We start from the raw sequence: 17984 nt of genomic DNA on the forward strand, positions 1-17984 counted from the left end.
CGCCAATCACGAACTCTAATTCATACTGCGTTAAAATATCTTAATTAAATTTGGGTAAACATTTTCTTTGTTGAACGAAACATAAATTTCGAAGGGTAAATTGAAGGAAATGAACCCCCAGCTGCTTTTTCTAGACCAACCGACTAAAGTAAGCCAAGCTCTTGTTGATACTGTAGACCCTAGGAATTAAGAAAGACACCCAAACAATGCTGCCTCGCAAAACAGGTGCCAGAACCAAGACATACATTTTGGCTTTTTTCAGCATCACATCGACATGCACCACAGCCTAAAAAAGAAATAATCATGGGTATCTATGAAACACATCTTCTTAAAGGGAAGCACGGAGAGCTACTTTATTTAAGATCGGAAAAACGAAGTTTACAAAAAGGAGTCCTTTATTTATTCCGTCCACAACATAAAGACGAAATTCTTTTTAGCGAGCTTGACCAGTTGTACTGCCGGACAATGATGGTCAATGCTTGACATATGAGTCAGTTGGAATTCTTAGTTCCTGGCTGTAAAGAAGAGAAAATGTCACTGAGTTATTTATTTTTGTCGCATGTAAAATAAGTCGAATACAAGAAATGAGCCCAAATGCCGACATTAGAGAGGTAATGCTTTGATTCGAAAGCTGATCCGGTCCTATAACCCCATCATGCAAAACGTGATGGTCATGAAGCCCCCTCCAACACACCTAAACTCCAAAAAAAGGTGTAGCCTTACACTCTTTTGTCTCTTACATTCCAAAATTTCAGTTCAGCGTACAACGCACTGACGTCGAAGAGACGGCAACAACTTTTACGATGAGCTTGATAACGGTACGATATAAGTTATTAAACAGCTAAAGTTCGTATCAAAGACTACAGAAAAGCAAAACAAAAAACACTGAGGTTTTGCAATAGGGCCAACAAAACACTCTTCTTTTTTTTTTTTTTGTAGTCAGTAACACGTACATTAGCTGTTTCAATAAGTTGTACTACTCGGCTATCAATTCGCTTGTGAAAGTTGGAACGGTCAGTTCAACATCAGTGTGCTGTACGTCGAATTAAAATTTTGGGGAGTCTTATACGGGGAAATGGGTGGAACAATATGTCCTCTTTCTTTCTGAAAATGTATGTTCTCAAAAACTGCCTCTGTACCTCAGCCAGTCGCCTGATAAGTTCATTTATTTTAACTCCCAGTATCGTGTCTTTTTTTATTTATGGTATTGGAGCTTACAAACATTTTTGTTTAAATGGGAACATTACATGTTTCTAAACACAAAGAATGTCAAAAAGTATGTGGACACAAATCTCGACAGTTTTGGTGACCGCGCGGACTTAAGCCATTGTATATCATGACACTGTTTTGATGACCGTTCATCTCATTAGCGCATAACTATTCCCTCGTCTTCGCATGAGTTGAAACGTGGTGCCGCCAGTCTGCAAAAAGCCCCCAACCAGCTCCTGTTCTGAACTTGACGGCCGGTTTCGCAGTATTTGCGAAATTAAATACACGGATTAGTTTTTGCAAATGGGTACTTATAGCGCTGTTAGACTTAATTCACTCTTATAATAGAGGAATGATGAGTAAATAAATTAGAAAACATATGTGAACCCGAAGTGTGCCCGGGGCTGCCGAATAGATGACGCACTTGTTTGCTTCCAAACAAAGAAGGGCGAATAGGGAGCATTCACTGGCGGCCATAGCTGTGCGCTCGACTGCTGAGCGCTTGCTGATGGCGAGCTGCCCGAGCTTTTTTTTTTTCTTTTTTCACCGCGCATTTCACACCATCGAGACTGCCTGTCTAAGCAGCGTATTAATGTGAGCTCGTTCTGAGCATGCGCTCTCCTTCTATGCATACTTGGATAAAGATAGATGTGCTAAATATATGTAAGGCGTTAACGGACGCAAGTCATTTAAAAAAGATGTTGAAGTGAATATTCACAATTTGAGTATTTTGTGCTTCTTTTTAAACCGTAAATGATAAAAATTGCTTATTGTATAACTTCTATTTAGTAAAAATAGTGTTAGGAAGGTGAAGACGACAACGGGACAGTGGCACGCACGACCATCTAGCACAAAGCCCAACGTGCTTGCTCGGCCTCATTCTATCATTTGTCGCTGCTTATCCTATCCTCTATTCTGCCGACAGCATCATCCTAACAGTATGGTGGAGTTGCGGAACCATGCTTATCCCCTGCACTGAACACCGTCGCCGCTATCATCATGCCATGCTTCCTTATTGCTGCAGTAGTTTTTAATCTTTATTTCTTGGCGGCAGTTTGATACTTTAGACCCATGCTCCGGATAAAAAAAAACAGGACGCGGGATGGCCAAAAAAACCTGTTTTTCGTGCAAGGCTCGTCAAATTATGAGGCGCTGGAGAAATGCAGCCTTCTGCGTTAAGTCCTTATTTCGAACTCTTTTTGTTCGCCTTCCGCCCATTGAAAAGCATGCGGCAAGGGCCTTAGAACGCGCCTGGTATCGCTGCGCCGCAGCGTTCTTCCGCATCAAAAAGTTCGTCTGCTTTCCTCGCCGTCACCATGGCAACGAACGCCGAATGAATAGAAGCACGCACGGTACCGCCGCGTGAAGCTAGCAACAGCTGACGCCATTTTTACGAATGCCGTCTGCTAGCCAAAGCCGAACGCGGTGTGTCAGATCAACCGCCTCCGCCGGTGCGCCGCTAGCAAAGACGACGAAGCTGAGACACGCCGACGGCGATCGATCAAGCAACAACACCGCGGGACGGCTGCAGCGGCGGCATTTATTCGGATCAAAGGCCGCCTTCGCCGGTGCGCCGCTAGCAAAGACAACGAAGCTGAGGCACGCCGACGGCGAATGGGCGAGCAACAGCACCGCGGGACAACTGCAACGGCGGCATTTATTTTGATCACAGGCGCGAAATAAGCAAGAACAATTTTTATTTGAATCAGAACACCCGATATCCAAGTTGGGGACCACATACCTTTGCTGGGTCTTTCCTGTGAACTTTTTACAGAGACACGGGGTGCGGCATTCAAAAAACAGCTCCGTTTGCAAAATATGGGGCCCTGAAAAGGGCCGTTTAGACCGCTGCCAGAACCTATAACTGACATAACGAGCACTTGACAAGCGGTTGGCGCATAAGTCGTCTTTATGCACGCAGACGGGTGACAGGCTCAGCGCAGCGGATCCCTCGAAGTCACCGGAGCCGTCAGAATCCTCGCCCTGTCTGCGTCGGGGCTCTAGATTTTGGCGGCCGCGGCGACGAACGACTGGAATCTATCAGTGTTTCCGCGCGCCTTGTCTCTCCTACAAAACATGAACTTTGCAAGGTGACCAGTGAAATGGTGGCTCTCGCGCCGTCCAGATGGAAGAGAGTTTTTGACGTGGGCCCAGGTGCAATCCACCGTATTGGTGTGCGCACCAGTGTTCGCGTCGACAAAGTTAAGCTTATGGTTGACGGTGAGGTGCGTGAAGTGAGCGTCATCTGCAAGCTTGCGATAGCCAGCCCAACAGTCAGTAATTATTCTTGTTCCAGGGTGGACCAACTCGGCTATTAGCCCTTGCAGGGTTTTAGCGTCACGGGTCTCCACGGGAACAAGAAAGCAGCACCCGCTGCAACGCGCCACACCGCCGAAAACCCACTGGCCAGGCCTTAAATACCCGCGATGGTACTTGTGCCTACCGAACATACTCTCGTCTGGTTCTACAGTCACGCCGTCGCCACCAATCATGTCTGAATGCTTAAAGACGGCATTTAGCACAACCTCCCGACAAAGGCTCGCCCAATCAGTTATTGTCTTACTTGCGATATCAGCCTCCCGCTGAATGACGGCGCACGGTAGGTTCTGGCATCCGGAGGATGATTTTCATGAGTTGGAGAAGCGTCAGGTGGGTCCGATCCTTCGAAAAGGGAACCGCTTCGTATCGAGACTTCGCCCCGGCACTGAACTTTGACCGACTTCCTCTTGGGCACCTCACGAATCATCCACACACCGCACCCCCCCCCCCCCCCCCCCCTTCCCCCCCGTGTAGCCATCCGCAGATCTAGCGCGGACTTGCAGCTTGTCATCGCAGCTTCGCACTCTGGACACGCACGAAAACCCAGGAGCCAGGAGCAGGCCAACGCGCTAAAGCAAATTAATTGCTTCAAGAGGGTCTTTCATGGCGCCAAGAAGACGGCACAAGTTGAACACCATGGCACTGCGATGCTCGCCTCTGGAAGAACAAAGCGCCGAGGGGGAACTGCGCGCTTCTTTGCATTTATTATATTTATTTCATCCGCCATTTTATACCTCGTGACACAATTCTAACAAACTCATTGGTTGATCGGTCGTACCACACCATCGCGTGACAAAAAAAAAAAAAAAAAAAAAAAAAAAACGTTAAAGGTATGTTTACGGACGGCATCGTCACAGAAAAGGGAGCAGTCGAACCCAACAACAAAATGAAGTAACAAAGTGAATAAAAAAAAAATAAGAAGGGAGCCGTTGCGGTTTCGGACGGCGTCTTCTTTGATGAGAGGAGCTGCTCTGGCCAGAGCGGCCTGAGCAGCCGTGCTGCTCTGGCTGCTCGGAATATTCCTTTTTGTTCTTTTTCTTACTCTACTGGGTGCCACGACCCTTACTTGAAGCTAATTTGTTAAAATAATAACAAACAACGCGTTGGAACGGAGGAGGTAGAGAGTCTTGGCGTCAGAATTTGACGTGGTAGAAAAGAAAAGAAAATAACGAATGCACAATACATACCGTATGCCAAGACCGTTATACTCCGCACTTGGCGAGGCCTTATGACGCAGCCGACGACCGTTAGGCTATTTATTTTGTTTCTTTAGATTTTTTATCGTGACGACTACTCCACTGTGCCTCGGAGTCTCCAGCGGAGATCCGGCAGTTTTTAATTATTATTATTATTATCGTTTGAAGGGTACTCTTTCTATGCTGCTTCGTTCCTGACGCCATAAAAATATGGGGCGGGATTACTTTGCATCACGTATAAAAAAATAAAAAAAATGCATAAAGACGACTTATGCGCCAACCGCTCGTCAAGTGCTCGTTACGTCAGTTATAGGTTCTGGTAGCGGTCTCAACGGTCCTTTTCAGGGCCCCCATATTTTGCAAACGGAGCTGTGTTTTGAATGCGGCACCCCCTGTCTCTGTAAAAAGTTCACAGGAGAGACCCAGCAAAGGTATGTGGTCCCCAACTTGGATATCGGGTGTTATGATTCAAATACGGAGTCATGCGGTTTAGAGAAGCTCGTTTTAGCGAACGCCGTTTTACCGACCCCAGTTTATCGAATCCCTTTGTAGAGAACCCAGTTTAGAGAAAATGGCGATGAGCTTCCTTTTAGCGAATTCGGCCGCCGCGAAGCGGCGTGTACGGGTAAATCAGGAGAGTTAACAATTTTGTAATGAGCCGCCGTAGACTGCCGCCGCGAAGCGGCGGGAGCGCAGCAGGGGGCTTGGGTTAACACGCGCACCAGTGATGCACGCGCGAAGTAGGAAAGCCGTTTTTAAATATTGTTCCCTTTTCGATAAACGGCGTTTCTCTAAACTGAGTCTCTTCTTTCTCTAAACCGTGCTTCGATAAAACGAGCCCGTTCTCTAAAACGTGCTTCGATGAAATGGCATTCGATCAACTGTAGTAAACCCATTCAAATAAAAATTGTTCTTGCTTATTTCGCGCCTTTGATCCCAATAAATGCCGCCGTTGCAGTCGTCCCGCGGTGCTGTTGCTCGCCCATTCGCCGTCGGCGTGCCTCAGCTTCGTCGTCTTTGCTAGCGGCGCACCGGCGGAGGCGGTTGATCTGACACACTGCGTTCGGATGTGGCTAGCAGACGGCGTTCGTAAAATGGCGTCAGCTGTTGCTGGCTTCACGCGGCGGTACCGTGCGTGCTTCTATTCATTCGGCGTTCGTTGCCATGGTGACGGCGAGGAAAGCAGACGAACTTTTTGATGCGGAAGAACGCTGCGGCGTAGCGATACCAGGTGCGTTCTAAGGCCCTTCCCGCATGCTTTTCAATGGGCGGAAGGCGAACAAAAAGAGTTCGAAATAAGGACTTAACGCAGAAGGCTGCATTTCTCCAGCGCCTCATAATTTGACGAGCCTTGCACGAAAAGCATGTTTTTAGACCGGAGTTTGGAGATAGTTTTTTTTACAACAACATGGGTCTAAAGTATCAATGTGCCAGTGAAGGCAGTTTTTTTTACAACAACATGGGTCTAAAGTATCAATGTGCCAGTGAACATGCTAATGGGATGAGTGTATACAGTAATCCGCAGCGACAGACCGAACAACAGCCCATGGCTCCGCCGCCAGCCCCCGCCGAAACGCCATTACGAAATGAAACAGAAGGAGCCGATCGACGATCCCCCGCACATGTCCTCAGCCCAGACGTACTCGCGCTTCATGACGTGTCCCCGAGCCCCGACCGTGCCTTCGTGTGGCTGTGGCTTGTGCAGATGTCTGTAAGGCTGCGGATAGAGGCAGAGCTCGTACGGTCTTCCCATCTTCTTCGCCACCCTCTCTGTAAGTAGCTGCCCTTTGCTCTTTTATCTATGTGTCCTTGTGGGTCTTCTATGTCCTCATTATCAGCGGCTTGGTCAGCCGTTGACGTCGGTGAGAGTGATGTTAGGAAGGTGAAGACGGCGACTGCAGATGGCTGGCACGATGGCTGGCACGTGGAACACGGCGCGAGATGGCCCGCACGGCCATCTCGCACCGTGTTCCACGTGCCAGCCATAAATTCTTCAACCTTTGTCATCGCTTGTCGCTTTCAAGAGCATTGTGTTAACAGTACTATCAGTAAATACTAAAACTTGAGTATTTCAGTTATAATCCTAATCAAATACACTTTTGAGCACTCTTTGAGACGTGAATCTGCACATATCTTGCGGCCGGTTTTGGCATATCGAAGATATAAAAAAAAAAGCAATGGCCGGATTGAATAATTCATTTTTTGTTTGGATGATTCTATTCTTATGTTTTATAACTGTCGCATCAACAGTATCCTGTTTGAAACGCTTGGTGGCATAATAAGAGTCAGTAGACATTTTATTGAACCTTTCGATTTTAGCTCAAAGTGAACACACATATATATATATAAGTTCCCGTTGTTGTTGTTTTTTTTTTCAGATGACGTAGCTGCTTATGTTATGCCAAACAAATTATATTTGAAGATGGTATTTTATTTTCAAACAAGTGATTGTCGTAACATGTTGAGCTCACCTCTCATGTTTGCACTGTTTATTTTGTCCACTCAAAATAAATCTCGAACTAACCTTTAAATCTGCGGGAACCAAATGTTCTTAAAATAGTATTTTCGAATGATCGAATACTCCTCGTTGGACTTGTCTCGTTATTAGACTCTTCTCTTTAAAAAACAAAACAAAAAAATCATTATTTTCAATTTTTTCTCAATATATCTTTTTTCTGGTATTTTGCATTTATACTTCGATACGTCAGATAACATTCTTACTAAGCTGTCCGTGATAAAAGTGTCATTACTATCTTTACCTCCTTGCATGACGTGTCTTTTAGTGGTCTGAAGCCTCCCACCGGGCTTCCGGAGAGCGGTGTCTTCTTGACTCGTGCATAGGATACTTGTTTTAAGCCAGATGGTGAAGACAGTGGCCCATTCATATCGCTTTCATGTCCACACTTCCGGAAGCTAATAACAGAGAAAAAACAAGTTTGCAAATTGAAATGGGACAAGTTGAAACTTGTGTAGAGTGCATTCAATTTTAAGGATATTTCAGTCGCCTTAGATTTAGTGTGCAGGTCAATTTGTGTAACTGCAAAATGTCCCCGCAATATTTTTACCTTTACCGTGAAAATAGATTACTCCAGGTAGCACAATAGGTGCAACCGATGTAGAGCCGACCTGGGCAATAGGGGCTCGGGCAGCCCCTACAAAACCCACCTTGGAACCACGTGGACGTAGCGTGGGCATGCCCAAAATGGGCTGCCCCCGGAGTGCCGCTGTGGGTGCCAGATCGGAAATGCGAGGGCAAAGCTGGGTACAGCGTGTGCATGCCTCACTTGGGCTGTCCATGCAATACCCTCGTGGGTCCCACCGGGGCTACGCGAGGCCACTTCTAGTCCGGGCTGCCTGTGCCATGCCGCCATGGGTCCCACTTCGGCTATGCGGGGGCAGAGCTAACGCAGATGTGGGCCTCAGGGAGGCAAAGTATGGGCATGCACAACTTGGGCGGCCCGTGCAAAGCCCCCGTGGGTCCCACCTCGGCAGTGCGGGGCCCAAGCATACGAATAGAGAGGATCCATGGCGGAAAAGCCTGGGCAGGCCCGACTGGCGCTGCACAAGTAAAACCCCTACGGGTCTCACGTTTGCTGTGCGTGGGGCATGATAGCGACGGTGCGGGCTCTACATTGGCAATGCGCAGGCATGCCTGATTGGGTTGCCATGTAAAAACGCCGTAAATCACACCTCCGCTCCAGGGGGGGGGGGCAAGTTAGCAGCAAGGTGGGCTCCACGGTTGCAAAGCGTAAGCAGGACCGGCCTGGGCTGCCAAACTGAAACCCAAGTGGGTCCTACCTCCGCTCCGCGTGGAACAAGTGAGCAACGTTGTGGGTTCCAAAGGAGCAAGGCGCGGGCATGCCCAACTTGGACTACCACTGCAACTGCCATAACGGTACCTTTCGCTAGTATTAAGGATATTTACCGCACGTTCTGGAAATGCAACATAAGAGATCGGCTTAATTTGATACCTAATAACCGAAGATCGTAATTGTAAGCGTGAATGAGGAGATTTTGGCTCGCTAAACTTTACTAACTTGCTACTCAGCATGTATGTTGAGAAGGTCGTTCTACGTGGGCTAGAACATTTTACCCTGAGTATTTAATTTAAGGGTGAATTCGAAACAGGCTCATGAGAAAGTCGTATCTGTTTCAAAGTTAGGTGTGTGTAGATGGCTCAGGCTGGCTATGTAACCCGATTACCTGTCTAACAGGATTTTATATGGAAATGTATGCAGTTTTTTTTTTTTTGGTCCCAGTTTGCACACTTGAAATTCCCAATGTTTATGGGCGTGCTCGAGACGTTTTATTGATTTATCAAAATGGGGATATTTTCAGTATGCCCGCCAAGAAAGTGAGGCATGCTCAATTTAGTATGCACTGCAATACCCGACACCGTAAGGAAATTATGATATAACCCCGAGCAAAATGAGGTATCTGGGTCACCCCAGGTGGGCAGCCCACGGAAGCACAGTGTAGGTCCTACGAGGGGGGCCCATGTGGGTTGCCCACTTAGGCCCCCCGTCTGGACCTCGAGGGAGGCTGATGTGGGCTGCTCAAGTAGGCCTCCTGTAGGTGCCACGGGAGAAGCCGAGGTGGAGTGCCCAAGTAGGCCCGTTGTAGGTCACACGAGGAAAGCCCGGTGGGCAGCCAAAGTGGGGCCGACCTGGGTCCGAGTTCCAAAACAGGCGCAGCTCACATGGGACCCCCTTTTGGACCCCCTTTTGGAGCCCACACTGTGCCACGGGGGGGGGGGGGGGGTACCTCTGAGCGCTCAGTCTCTGCCCAAACAAAAAACTAAACTCCGTTTCACATCACGACCGAACACAACGAAGGCTAGAAGCCATCCCAACCAATCCAGTTCTATAAAATAGCACGTGACCGCTTTTCGCTCGACATTGCGACCCTCTCCCAGATCACATGACGCTTATGCGGCATTAGATTGTCTCTGATGTCTCGCAGCATTCACTGCGGTCGGTCCTAAGGTGAAACAGAGTATAACTGTTCGAACTAGATGTGAACGTTTCGGAGCTTGCCGTCATTTCACTCAAAAGTTTGATTTTCGAAAATTTTCAATGTGAAGTGGTGGCCGACGAGGCCCATCAACGCATGGTGATTAATGGCGTCAACCTCCGGAAACCGGTCCTATTTTCACTGTGTACATCGATGTGTAAGGTCATTCCTTCCCTTTTAAACGGTAGGTTCGCACAAAAGCACGGAAATCGTTAAGAAGAAAAAAAACGTGAGGTCATTTACAATCAGTTTGGTGTGAATTCCAGCCTATTCTACACAAGTCTTATTGTGACACTCCTTTGCTTCCAAAACGTGATTAAAGGGAAGCTCAAGAGGTTTTTGAAGAAAACAAATTTAGTAGTGAATTCTTCTAGAGTTTTTTATCCCGTGAATTTGAATATCACGTACGTTTTCTCAAAGATGTCACTAAATGCGAGAAAACATGAAGGACCTCAAACCAGTCGTTCGTCATACTACGATGTTTCGGCCGCGAAACGCGTGTCGCTTCTCTCGGCAGCGAGTGCAAATGCAAGCTTGCCGGGTATACTGCCCTGCACTGGCACCATCGTGGCGACTTTTTTTCACCTTATCGAAAATAGCAAAAGCGTGCGTGAAGATAGACGCTGAAGATGCTAAAAATGCGCGAGAGAGAAAATTCCGAAAACTACTTTTATGTCGTAACACTTCGGGAAGGAGGGGCTTCAGCAGTACTTTTGAAACTGATGCTCTGCAGCCCATGTACGCCAAAATGAAAAATAATCTCGATATTTGTGATACTAGAGGCCAAATGAAGACGATTAATGTAATTCTACTGAAATACAGAACCGCTCCAGTTTCCCTTTAACAAACAATCCAGCTAACGGCGGCAGAAAAAAGGCGAACCGCGAAGTCCGCTATCGACCGCTTCGGAAATGCTTGTTGAAGGGGCGGGGATCTAGATATATCTGAAGGTTATGTCACTTTACTTCTCACATTTTCTCCCCACTGTCCACGCTGAAAAGAAATAGTGTGGGATGCATTAAATCCAACAAACGATTATTTTAAATCCCTTCCAAACACACACACTCACGCGCAAACACACGAACACACACCCACCCCTGAAAAATTCTGGTTGTCACGTCGACACTCATGTGCATTCTCGGGAAAGTCAGGTTCTTCGCGCCTTCCTCCTCATTCTAACTCACGTGGGCCGCGGGACGAGGCGGTCAGTGGATGTGCCGCAGTCTTCACAATGACTCGCAGAAGGAGGAACATACTGAAGGGGAGATAATTGAACAAACGCGGCGGCGTGCTGAGCGCAGTTGAACAGAAGCGGCCTGTTCGGTGAGTCGCGTACTGCAATACGACGAAGATCCCACTGCAAAAACACTAGAACTTCTCGGGCTGCGGCCAGAGGAGGGGTATGCGGAGGGCAAGTGCAGTCTTCTTCTTGCACAGGGGTTGTGACGATGTCAGAACACCGAGCTCTTACCGGCTGACTAAAACAAATAGTGGGTAGACCTGGAAGAATCCAGCGTTGAGGTCCACCCACTATCCTCTCGATCAAAGCCAATCGGAGCTCGGCGTCGTTCCGACATCACCGCAACTCCCGCGCAAGAAGCGCACGAACTTGCTCTCCGCATTGTGACAGTATCACATCTGTTTTTTGCAATGTGGCCGCGTGTTTATGAGTTGGGCGTCACGTAACAGGGTGACGCTTCTAGCTATGTGTTGTGACACAGGGAAGTCACACCGTCACGTAATGTGACGTGACGTCTGCGAGCTCACGATACCTGGTGTGGTTCACGTTGCCTGCATCACGTGACTTTGTCATGCGGTTGGTGTCACGTAACGCTGCGGTGTCACATTATGGCATCAGTAACGTTATCAACGTCACGTGATCTGTTCGCGTGACTGGAGTCAGCCTACAACTTCATGCTTCTGACATCACGTGAAAATCGTTTCGCTGATGACATCACTTGAAAATCATTTAGCTTATGACAGCACGTGATCGCCGTCCGCTGGCAGATTGCTTCGGCAAGCGTAGCACGCATTCCAAAAGTCCGTCACGACCCATCTTCTTTCGCCACGTGTTCCCTCCTTCTCCCGATTTTTACCCAAGCAATGAGTGGTGCGGCTATCGAGCCACGACGGACGGATGCACATAGACTCATGATCTGTTGCCTTCTATTACAGTCGCACAAAAGAAAACAAGAAAAGCTTACTTGTATCCTTTCAGTCCAGCGGTGGTTGATATCATTCTGGTGGAAGAAGCTATGCGATGCATTGAGAACGTGAGAACCCTTAGTCCCGAATTCATTGCGTTGATGTACCTGAAACGCAGTTTCCCTTTTTTAAATCATTATAGCCCAAACTCACCGGGTGAAGTTCATTGGTGTTAATTAGGGTCGTGACTTAGGATACAGTAAGGTGGTGTTTTTTTTTTTCCTGGACAAAGATTTTTCGATGAAGAAAAACAATTTTAATGGCGCAGCAAGTAAGAAAAACCGCAAAAAGAAATGTTTTTTTTTTTTTTTTTGCTTTTTTTTATAAAATTGGAGTGTGCATTTGCGAGGCCGAGGAACGTAGTTGGGTGGATAGAGTTTTCTTCATTTTAAGGTGTTTTCTGACTTTAACGTACTCTTCGAGAGAAAGGAATACATAAATAAAAACAGGCTGCTAGCAACTGAATTCGTCTGACCGAACTCCTTAATTGAAAAAGAAAAGTGGGCCCAGTACAGAGGAGGGGTAGGTTTTCATCCTCTGAACCTTTCACGAATTTCCCGCGGCCATCTGCGGACTCAAGGAAATGGCAAACACCCGAGACGCGGTGCACATGACCTCGAAACCTAATGACGTTTATTCTATGCGAAGGAAGACTCCTTCGGGTGAATACAAATGTCACACTCGTTCTGGATGCCATAAACCTCTCCGCGCCGCTTCTACATACGACGGCGCACTTTTCCCATGAACGCGGCAGTGCGACCTGTCTAAATTCGCCTGGGAGTTTTCGTGCCCCACGTAACCGGTGCTGTGAAGCAATAGCCGTGCAGTTCAGAGGGACCGTGCAGGTTCAGGCACCGTGACCTTGCGCCAACGCTCTCGGCTCTCTTCGAAAGTTTTTTTTTTCTCTCTCTCTCTTTTTTTTTTTTTTTTATGGTTCTTCTCAAACCCTCGCGCTTTTCGAGATGACCTTCCGCCTACTCGAAAAACACATGACCGAAACGATATCGGCAGCGCTCGAAAATACATTACTTGGTGTTCGCTTTGTAACGACGACCTCTTTACTCGCTCAACGGCAGGATCGCAACCAGTGACGGCAAAGCGATGACCGGGTGTCGCCCACGTGTACACCAGACCCTTAATGAGGTTCGCATTTATACGTCGTTTTTTCGCAAAAATAAAACGAGTTCCACGAGTTTTTAATTACGAAGATATATGGAGGATTTTATCTTTATTTTCGGCGGTCTTATCGAATGCTTCACTCTATTATATTTTATTTAAAAAAAAAGAAATAAGAATAAGGGCATCTCTGCACTTGATATACTTACAATACTATTTACCCATAATCACGAAACTTATGCCATGAATCTTTTGTTTCACTTTGTCGCTAAAATTAAGATGTAAATAAGTTAAAATTCCGAAGCGTTAATATTTTTCCACTAGAGAATGTGTAATTCAATATGGGTACACACAGCTGCGAAAGCACAGCATTTACGAGATTTGGATAAAGGCGCCACAACAATAGTCAGCCTAAGAAGAGCAGGGCTTGGCGAGCATCTCATTACCGCGTTGCAGCCAATGGGATGGCTGCATTAGCTCATAAGAATGCCCAAGAAACACACTCTAACAAAAAATGGAGGAAAAAGGTAGCAACGGCGCGTCTTCCTCCCTTCTATTGACGCGCCCCCAAGCGGACACGACAAGAAGGGAGGAACCAGACGTTTTCCTCCTTCTCCAGGCAGACGGGAGAAAGCTTTCGCCCTCCCGACGCATCTACTTTCGGTTTCGTTTTTTGAGCACGTCGCGCACGTTGTTTAATATATGTTGTTGAGTCCATTGAGCTTCAGCGGCAGCAAAGGCCGCCTGTAATTCCGTCTTCTAGTCCAAACGTGCAGAACATTTCGGTTGCATTGACGTTTTCACCACTAATTTTATCAAACAAGCAAACGAAGCAGCAGAAAGAGCGAAGTTCCGGAGCAGTGCCGGGAGCGCTACGTACACTGGGTAAGACGGCCCTCTCTGGAATGCGGGGCCCACGCGGAACTATAGTAGCGGAACCACGCGGAACTGTGTCGACGTTTTCGACGTTATGGAAATTGCAGGAACTCCGTCCAAGGCAGGCAGGAATCGCATTGGAGCGGCTCGATTTATTGGCTTTCAAATATTTACGGCATGATCGAGCGTTTTCCTTTTAATAAGAGATCCATCCCCTGAGCCATTATAAATACTCTAAGATGTATGTCATTGCTGGAAAAAAATCAACATACTGGGAATATTTTTTATTGCTTAGGGAGTCTCCGAGAAATTGCGTACGTTCAAAACGACCAGTATAAAAGATGGAAACGCAGAGCTCAGGAGTAGTCATCGCGGTAGTGTGCTGTTGTATTGATGTTTGTGTGTGCGATGCATGTGTATGCGCTCAATGTATGTTCAGCTGATGCTTGCAGTATGCGCAATGTGTCTACATGTGTGTATAAAAGAGGATCCCGAAGCGCAATGGTGACGTGAGAAAATAAAAATATTCTTTGTAGAACATGAATTGGGCGGTACCTAGCGCCACATAGCCTAGCTACTTGCGATTACTCTGCTTGAGCCTGCCATCTGGTGGCAAGCTATTTAACCTCCTTTTACTCTACGCGGCTTCGCCACAATTTCGTGTTACCCTGCCGAAATGAGCCAAGAGGCTGCTTCGGATTTCCTTTTTTTTTTTGAGAGCGGCTTTTGGTTTTGCGTTTTCACTCCTCTGTGGTGTGCGGTTGACGCAACGGTTGAAGGAATTGTGGCTCGAGGAATAGCAAAGGTAAGACATAAAGTGCGCGAACTGGGTGCCGGTTGTCTCTGTTGAACATCGCAGTGCTGACGATGAGAAGACTGAGTGACTGCATGCTTTCGAAACGTAAGTTTCTTTACCTGCAGGGGTAAGGAAACTTCGGAAATAAATACAGTTCGCGGAAAGCTCGTGTTACGTTTTTATTTGCTGCTCCTCTCGCTCCGTACAATAGACTTAGTGTTCTTGTTAAGCCTTATCGGAGCTCGATTTGCTCGATTCGTGGCCGCCATAATGAGATGCAGTCGACGGAGGAGCTTTTGCTCCCCTGCTTTAGGGACGAAAGTTTATCCCTTTCTGAAGGAACATATGTGTCAAGAGCGTTCCTCCCTTTAGGGAGGACTATACTGACCCTCTTTTCTAGGAGTGCAATCACGAAGCACGGAGTCAGAACGTTATAAGCTATACCCCGCATTTCTTTAAAAAAAAATACTGCAGTGAAAAAAAATAAAGGAAGACACGTAAGGCTGCTGAAGTGCAGGAACGCGAAAGCCTTTTTACACGCAGCGCATTCCTAAAAGCAGCGCGTCCCGCTGTCGGCGGCTCGGAGAACAGCGGACAGCGCTCCTCCGCGACGCGACATGGTTGAAAGCAGAGCGTAGAACACGTGAGGAGCTGGATATTCCCCCTCCCCCCTTCCCGTCCGGGCCTCAGGCCACGCCTGACACGTGACGTACCCGAGAGGGGGAAAGAGGGGCGCAGAAAATGGGAATGTATGCCTCAATTCGCTGCTACAGACAACGGGGAATTTAGGGTGCCGTTTTTCGCGGCCCGGAAAGCTGATAAAACCGGTTTTCTCAATGGGACAGTTAATGTTTTCACACTAAAAAAAAAAAAAAAAATTAGAATCTTATTTGGGGCACTTAATTTGTTCAATAATTCTGCCACGAGAAATAAATATTTTCGCGCAATATTCTCGCCGTTAGACGCAGTTTGGGTGGTGGTCATAGCCCGCTCTAAGCCCCGGCCGCAGAGCAGTGGGCGCGCAGACTACTACTGGACTCGCTTGGCAGCTCGATCGAACACGCTAAAAGGCGCAGTGTCTCCCTTTCGCGGCCTCCGGTGCGTCTTGTCTGAATGTCTACCACCGCCTGCTAGTCGTGCGAGCAGACCCGAGGCAGCCTCTGGCATCGTCTGCTATTTCACCGCCGTCTATCGTAGTCCGCAAAGACCGTGAGACGCGGACACGAAAGCTACGCGTCGGCGTCGTCGGTGTCCGGCCGCCCCCGTCTAAAATCGTCCGCAACACTCAGAAAACGCGACCATGAAAGCGGCGTTCTAGCCTTCCATCATGCACGAGCCACGGTCTGATTCAAGCGTCTGTCAGAGTCTATCGACATGCAATAATAAGCGACCGAGAGAAATAAAACAGAAAAAAATCAACAAAATCAATCTGCATTCCTTCTAGCTTTAATGTTTGCGTTATTTTTTTCAGGTAGCATAGTCCAGCAACGCGTACGAGCGTCATGACTCACAATCATAACGCAACGTAAAAATATTCGCCATAATAGGTCAGGTGCGCTGAAAAACTCGAGTTACTTGCCTTTCGAGGCGAAATGACGTGTACAAACGTAAACAAAATTGATGCGAGCCCAATGCCCGATTGCCTCCTGCCAAATGGCCCGCAAATTCTTACCACTGCAGGTAGCTTCTCGGTATTGAAACTACAGCTGCATTCATGACAGTTGCACAATTTACAAAGCAGAGGGAAGCTTTTACGAGAATCAGTGTTTATTCAACATCAACACGCGCCAAAAAACAAATCGAGCCAAATCGATGAAAATAATCGATGGGGATGCAAGACCTAGGCCACTCCCTCTAGGAAAACAAGAATTCGCTCAGCGCTTCCAAAGGCGCGTACTTGCGGCAGTTGCCTTCGGGAAACTACGTCGGTACAAGAGATCTTCCTTCAAACACCTCAGAGCACTCAAAACGACTGGCACTCATAAAAATAACGAGCTCAACGAGCTACGCCCGTTCAGCAGTCCGCAGATGCCGGCAGCCATGTTTGTTAACGTTCCAAGCAGCCATGTTTGTTAACGTTCCAAACCAAAACGAGAGAAGCAATCTCAGAATGCGTTTGAAAACAATACTGACTCTATCGTGATGCTTTGCTTCTCAGACATTAGAAAATAGTAGATTGAAATAATCTTACGGCACGGGGATACAAATTTACAGCCACCCTTTCATGCGTCAATCATCTCCCCAGCCAGAGGTGTAAGCGCCTTTACAAGCACGGGGCGGGGCTTAGCTTACCTCCACCTTCTTAAATTATATTGCGTCTAGCGACATAGATATTAACGAAAAACCAATTTTTGTGGCAATTTTTTTTTTGAGATACGTATTTACACTAGACTTTTTAGAAAAAAAAGAGTATTTTTTCATTGCAGTGTTGCTTTAAGCTTCCCATAAGTATGTTTGCTCCTAATAGCTAGGCTTTAGCCACAAGCAACTATGTTACAGAGCACGTGGCTGATTACGTTCACTGTTCACTCGGTGATTGGTTGTGCGCCCTCCTTGTCGGCTAGGGCCGTTCTCTCATTGGCTGCAACGCGGTAATAATACAGGGTGTCTAAAAATATATACAAAATTAAAGGGTTAATAAGTACGAAAAAAAAAATAAACTACATATTGCGAACTCTCAATCTCCATCCAAATCTAGCGCTAGCGGTACGAAGCAGACGCCGAAGTTTCAAAGCTATTTGTAATCTCATTCAAAAGTTGTAAGTGATGTTTTGTTTGAATTTTCATTAGAACGATGGCGACCTTGACACTTGATTTCATGGAGCTGAGTCGCGCCGGTTGGAGAAAATTTGCAAAAAAGGGTACCATATTTCTCATTTAAATTCTAAGAACATAACATCACTTGTAAATTTGAACGAGGTAACGGTTTGTTCTGAAAATTTGGGTTCTCCTTCTGACAACTAGGGCTACATTTGGAAGATTTCGCGTTAAACCAAGGAATGGTCATTTCTTGAGTCTGTTATTCAATATTCTGGGCCAATAGCAGCAATTTCGGTTTATCATTCAGCTTGGCTTTGCACTTCTCACCCCCTTGTTTAAAGATTCAATTCAGCATCGAATAAAGCCGCCAGAAGGCTCAGAGAGCAACTTACGAGAATGCAAGGATCGAAGAGCCTGCCTGGCTTTTCTTTGAGTCACCCTGTGCCGGCCGAACGGAGGAGAGTGAAGTCAGTGTCTCTCACCGTTAGCTCTGC

At 47.0% G+C, this 17984-nt stretch overlaps 1 protein-coding gene across 1 annotated transcript; it reads right to left on the minus strand.

Moving 5' to 3' along the window:
- Positions 1-328: 328 nt before the first annotated feature.
- LOC120841752 lies at positions 329-17962 on the minus strand. The gene is made up of 4 exons (XM_040212723.1): positions 17883-17962; positions 11942-12049; positions 7484-7637; positions 329-515 (listed from the first exon to the last, which is right to left on the minus strand). The coding sequence occupies exons 2-4, from the start codon at positions 12034-12036 to the stop codon at positions 492-494; spliced, it is 273 nt and encodes a 90-aa protein (XP_040068657.1). The 5' UTR covers positions 12037-12049; positions 17883-17962; the 3' UTR covers positions 329-491.
- Between the last annotated feature and the right edge of the window lie 22 nt (positions 17963-17984).

The sequence above is a fragment of the Ixodes scapularis genome, unplaced genomic scaffold (genome assembly GCF_016920785.2).
Source record: "Ixodes scapularis isolate PalLabHiFi unplaced genomic scaffold, ASM1692078v2 ptg000323l_1__unscaffolded, whole genome shotgun sequence".
In the NCBI taxonomy this organism is placed as follows: domain Eukaryota; kingdom Metazoa; phylum Arthropoda; class Arachnida; order Ixodida; family Ixodidae; genus Ixodes; species Ixodes scapularis.

Excerpts from the sequence above, each read along its gene's own strand:
- LOC120841752 (XM_040212723.1), bottom strand. The coding sequence starts at position 12,036 with ATGAATTCGGGACTAAGGGTTCTCACGTTCTCAATGCATCGCATAGCT. Across the intron at positions 7,638-11,941 it reads GCTGGACTGAAAGGATACAA|CTTCCGGAAGTGTGGACATG; the intron begins GTAAGCTTTTCT and ends CTCTGTTATTAG. Across the intron at positions 516-7,483 it reads AAGACACGTCATGCAAGGAG|CCAGGAACTAAGAATTCCAA; the intron begins GTAAAGATAGTA and ends TCTTCTTTACAG.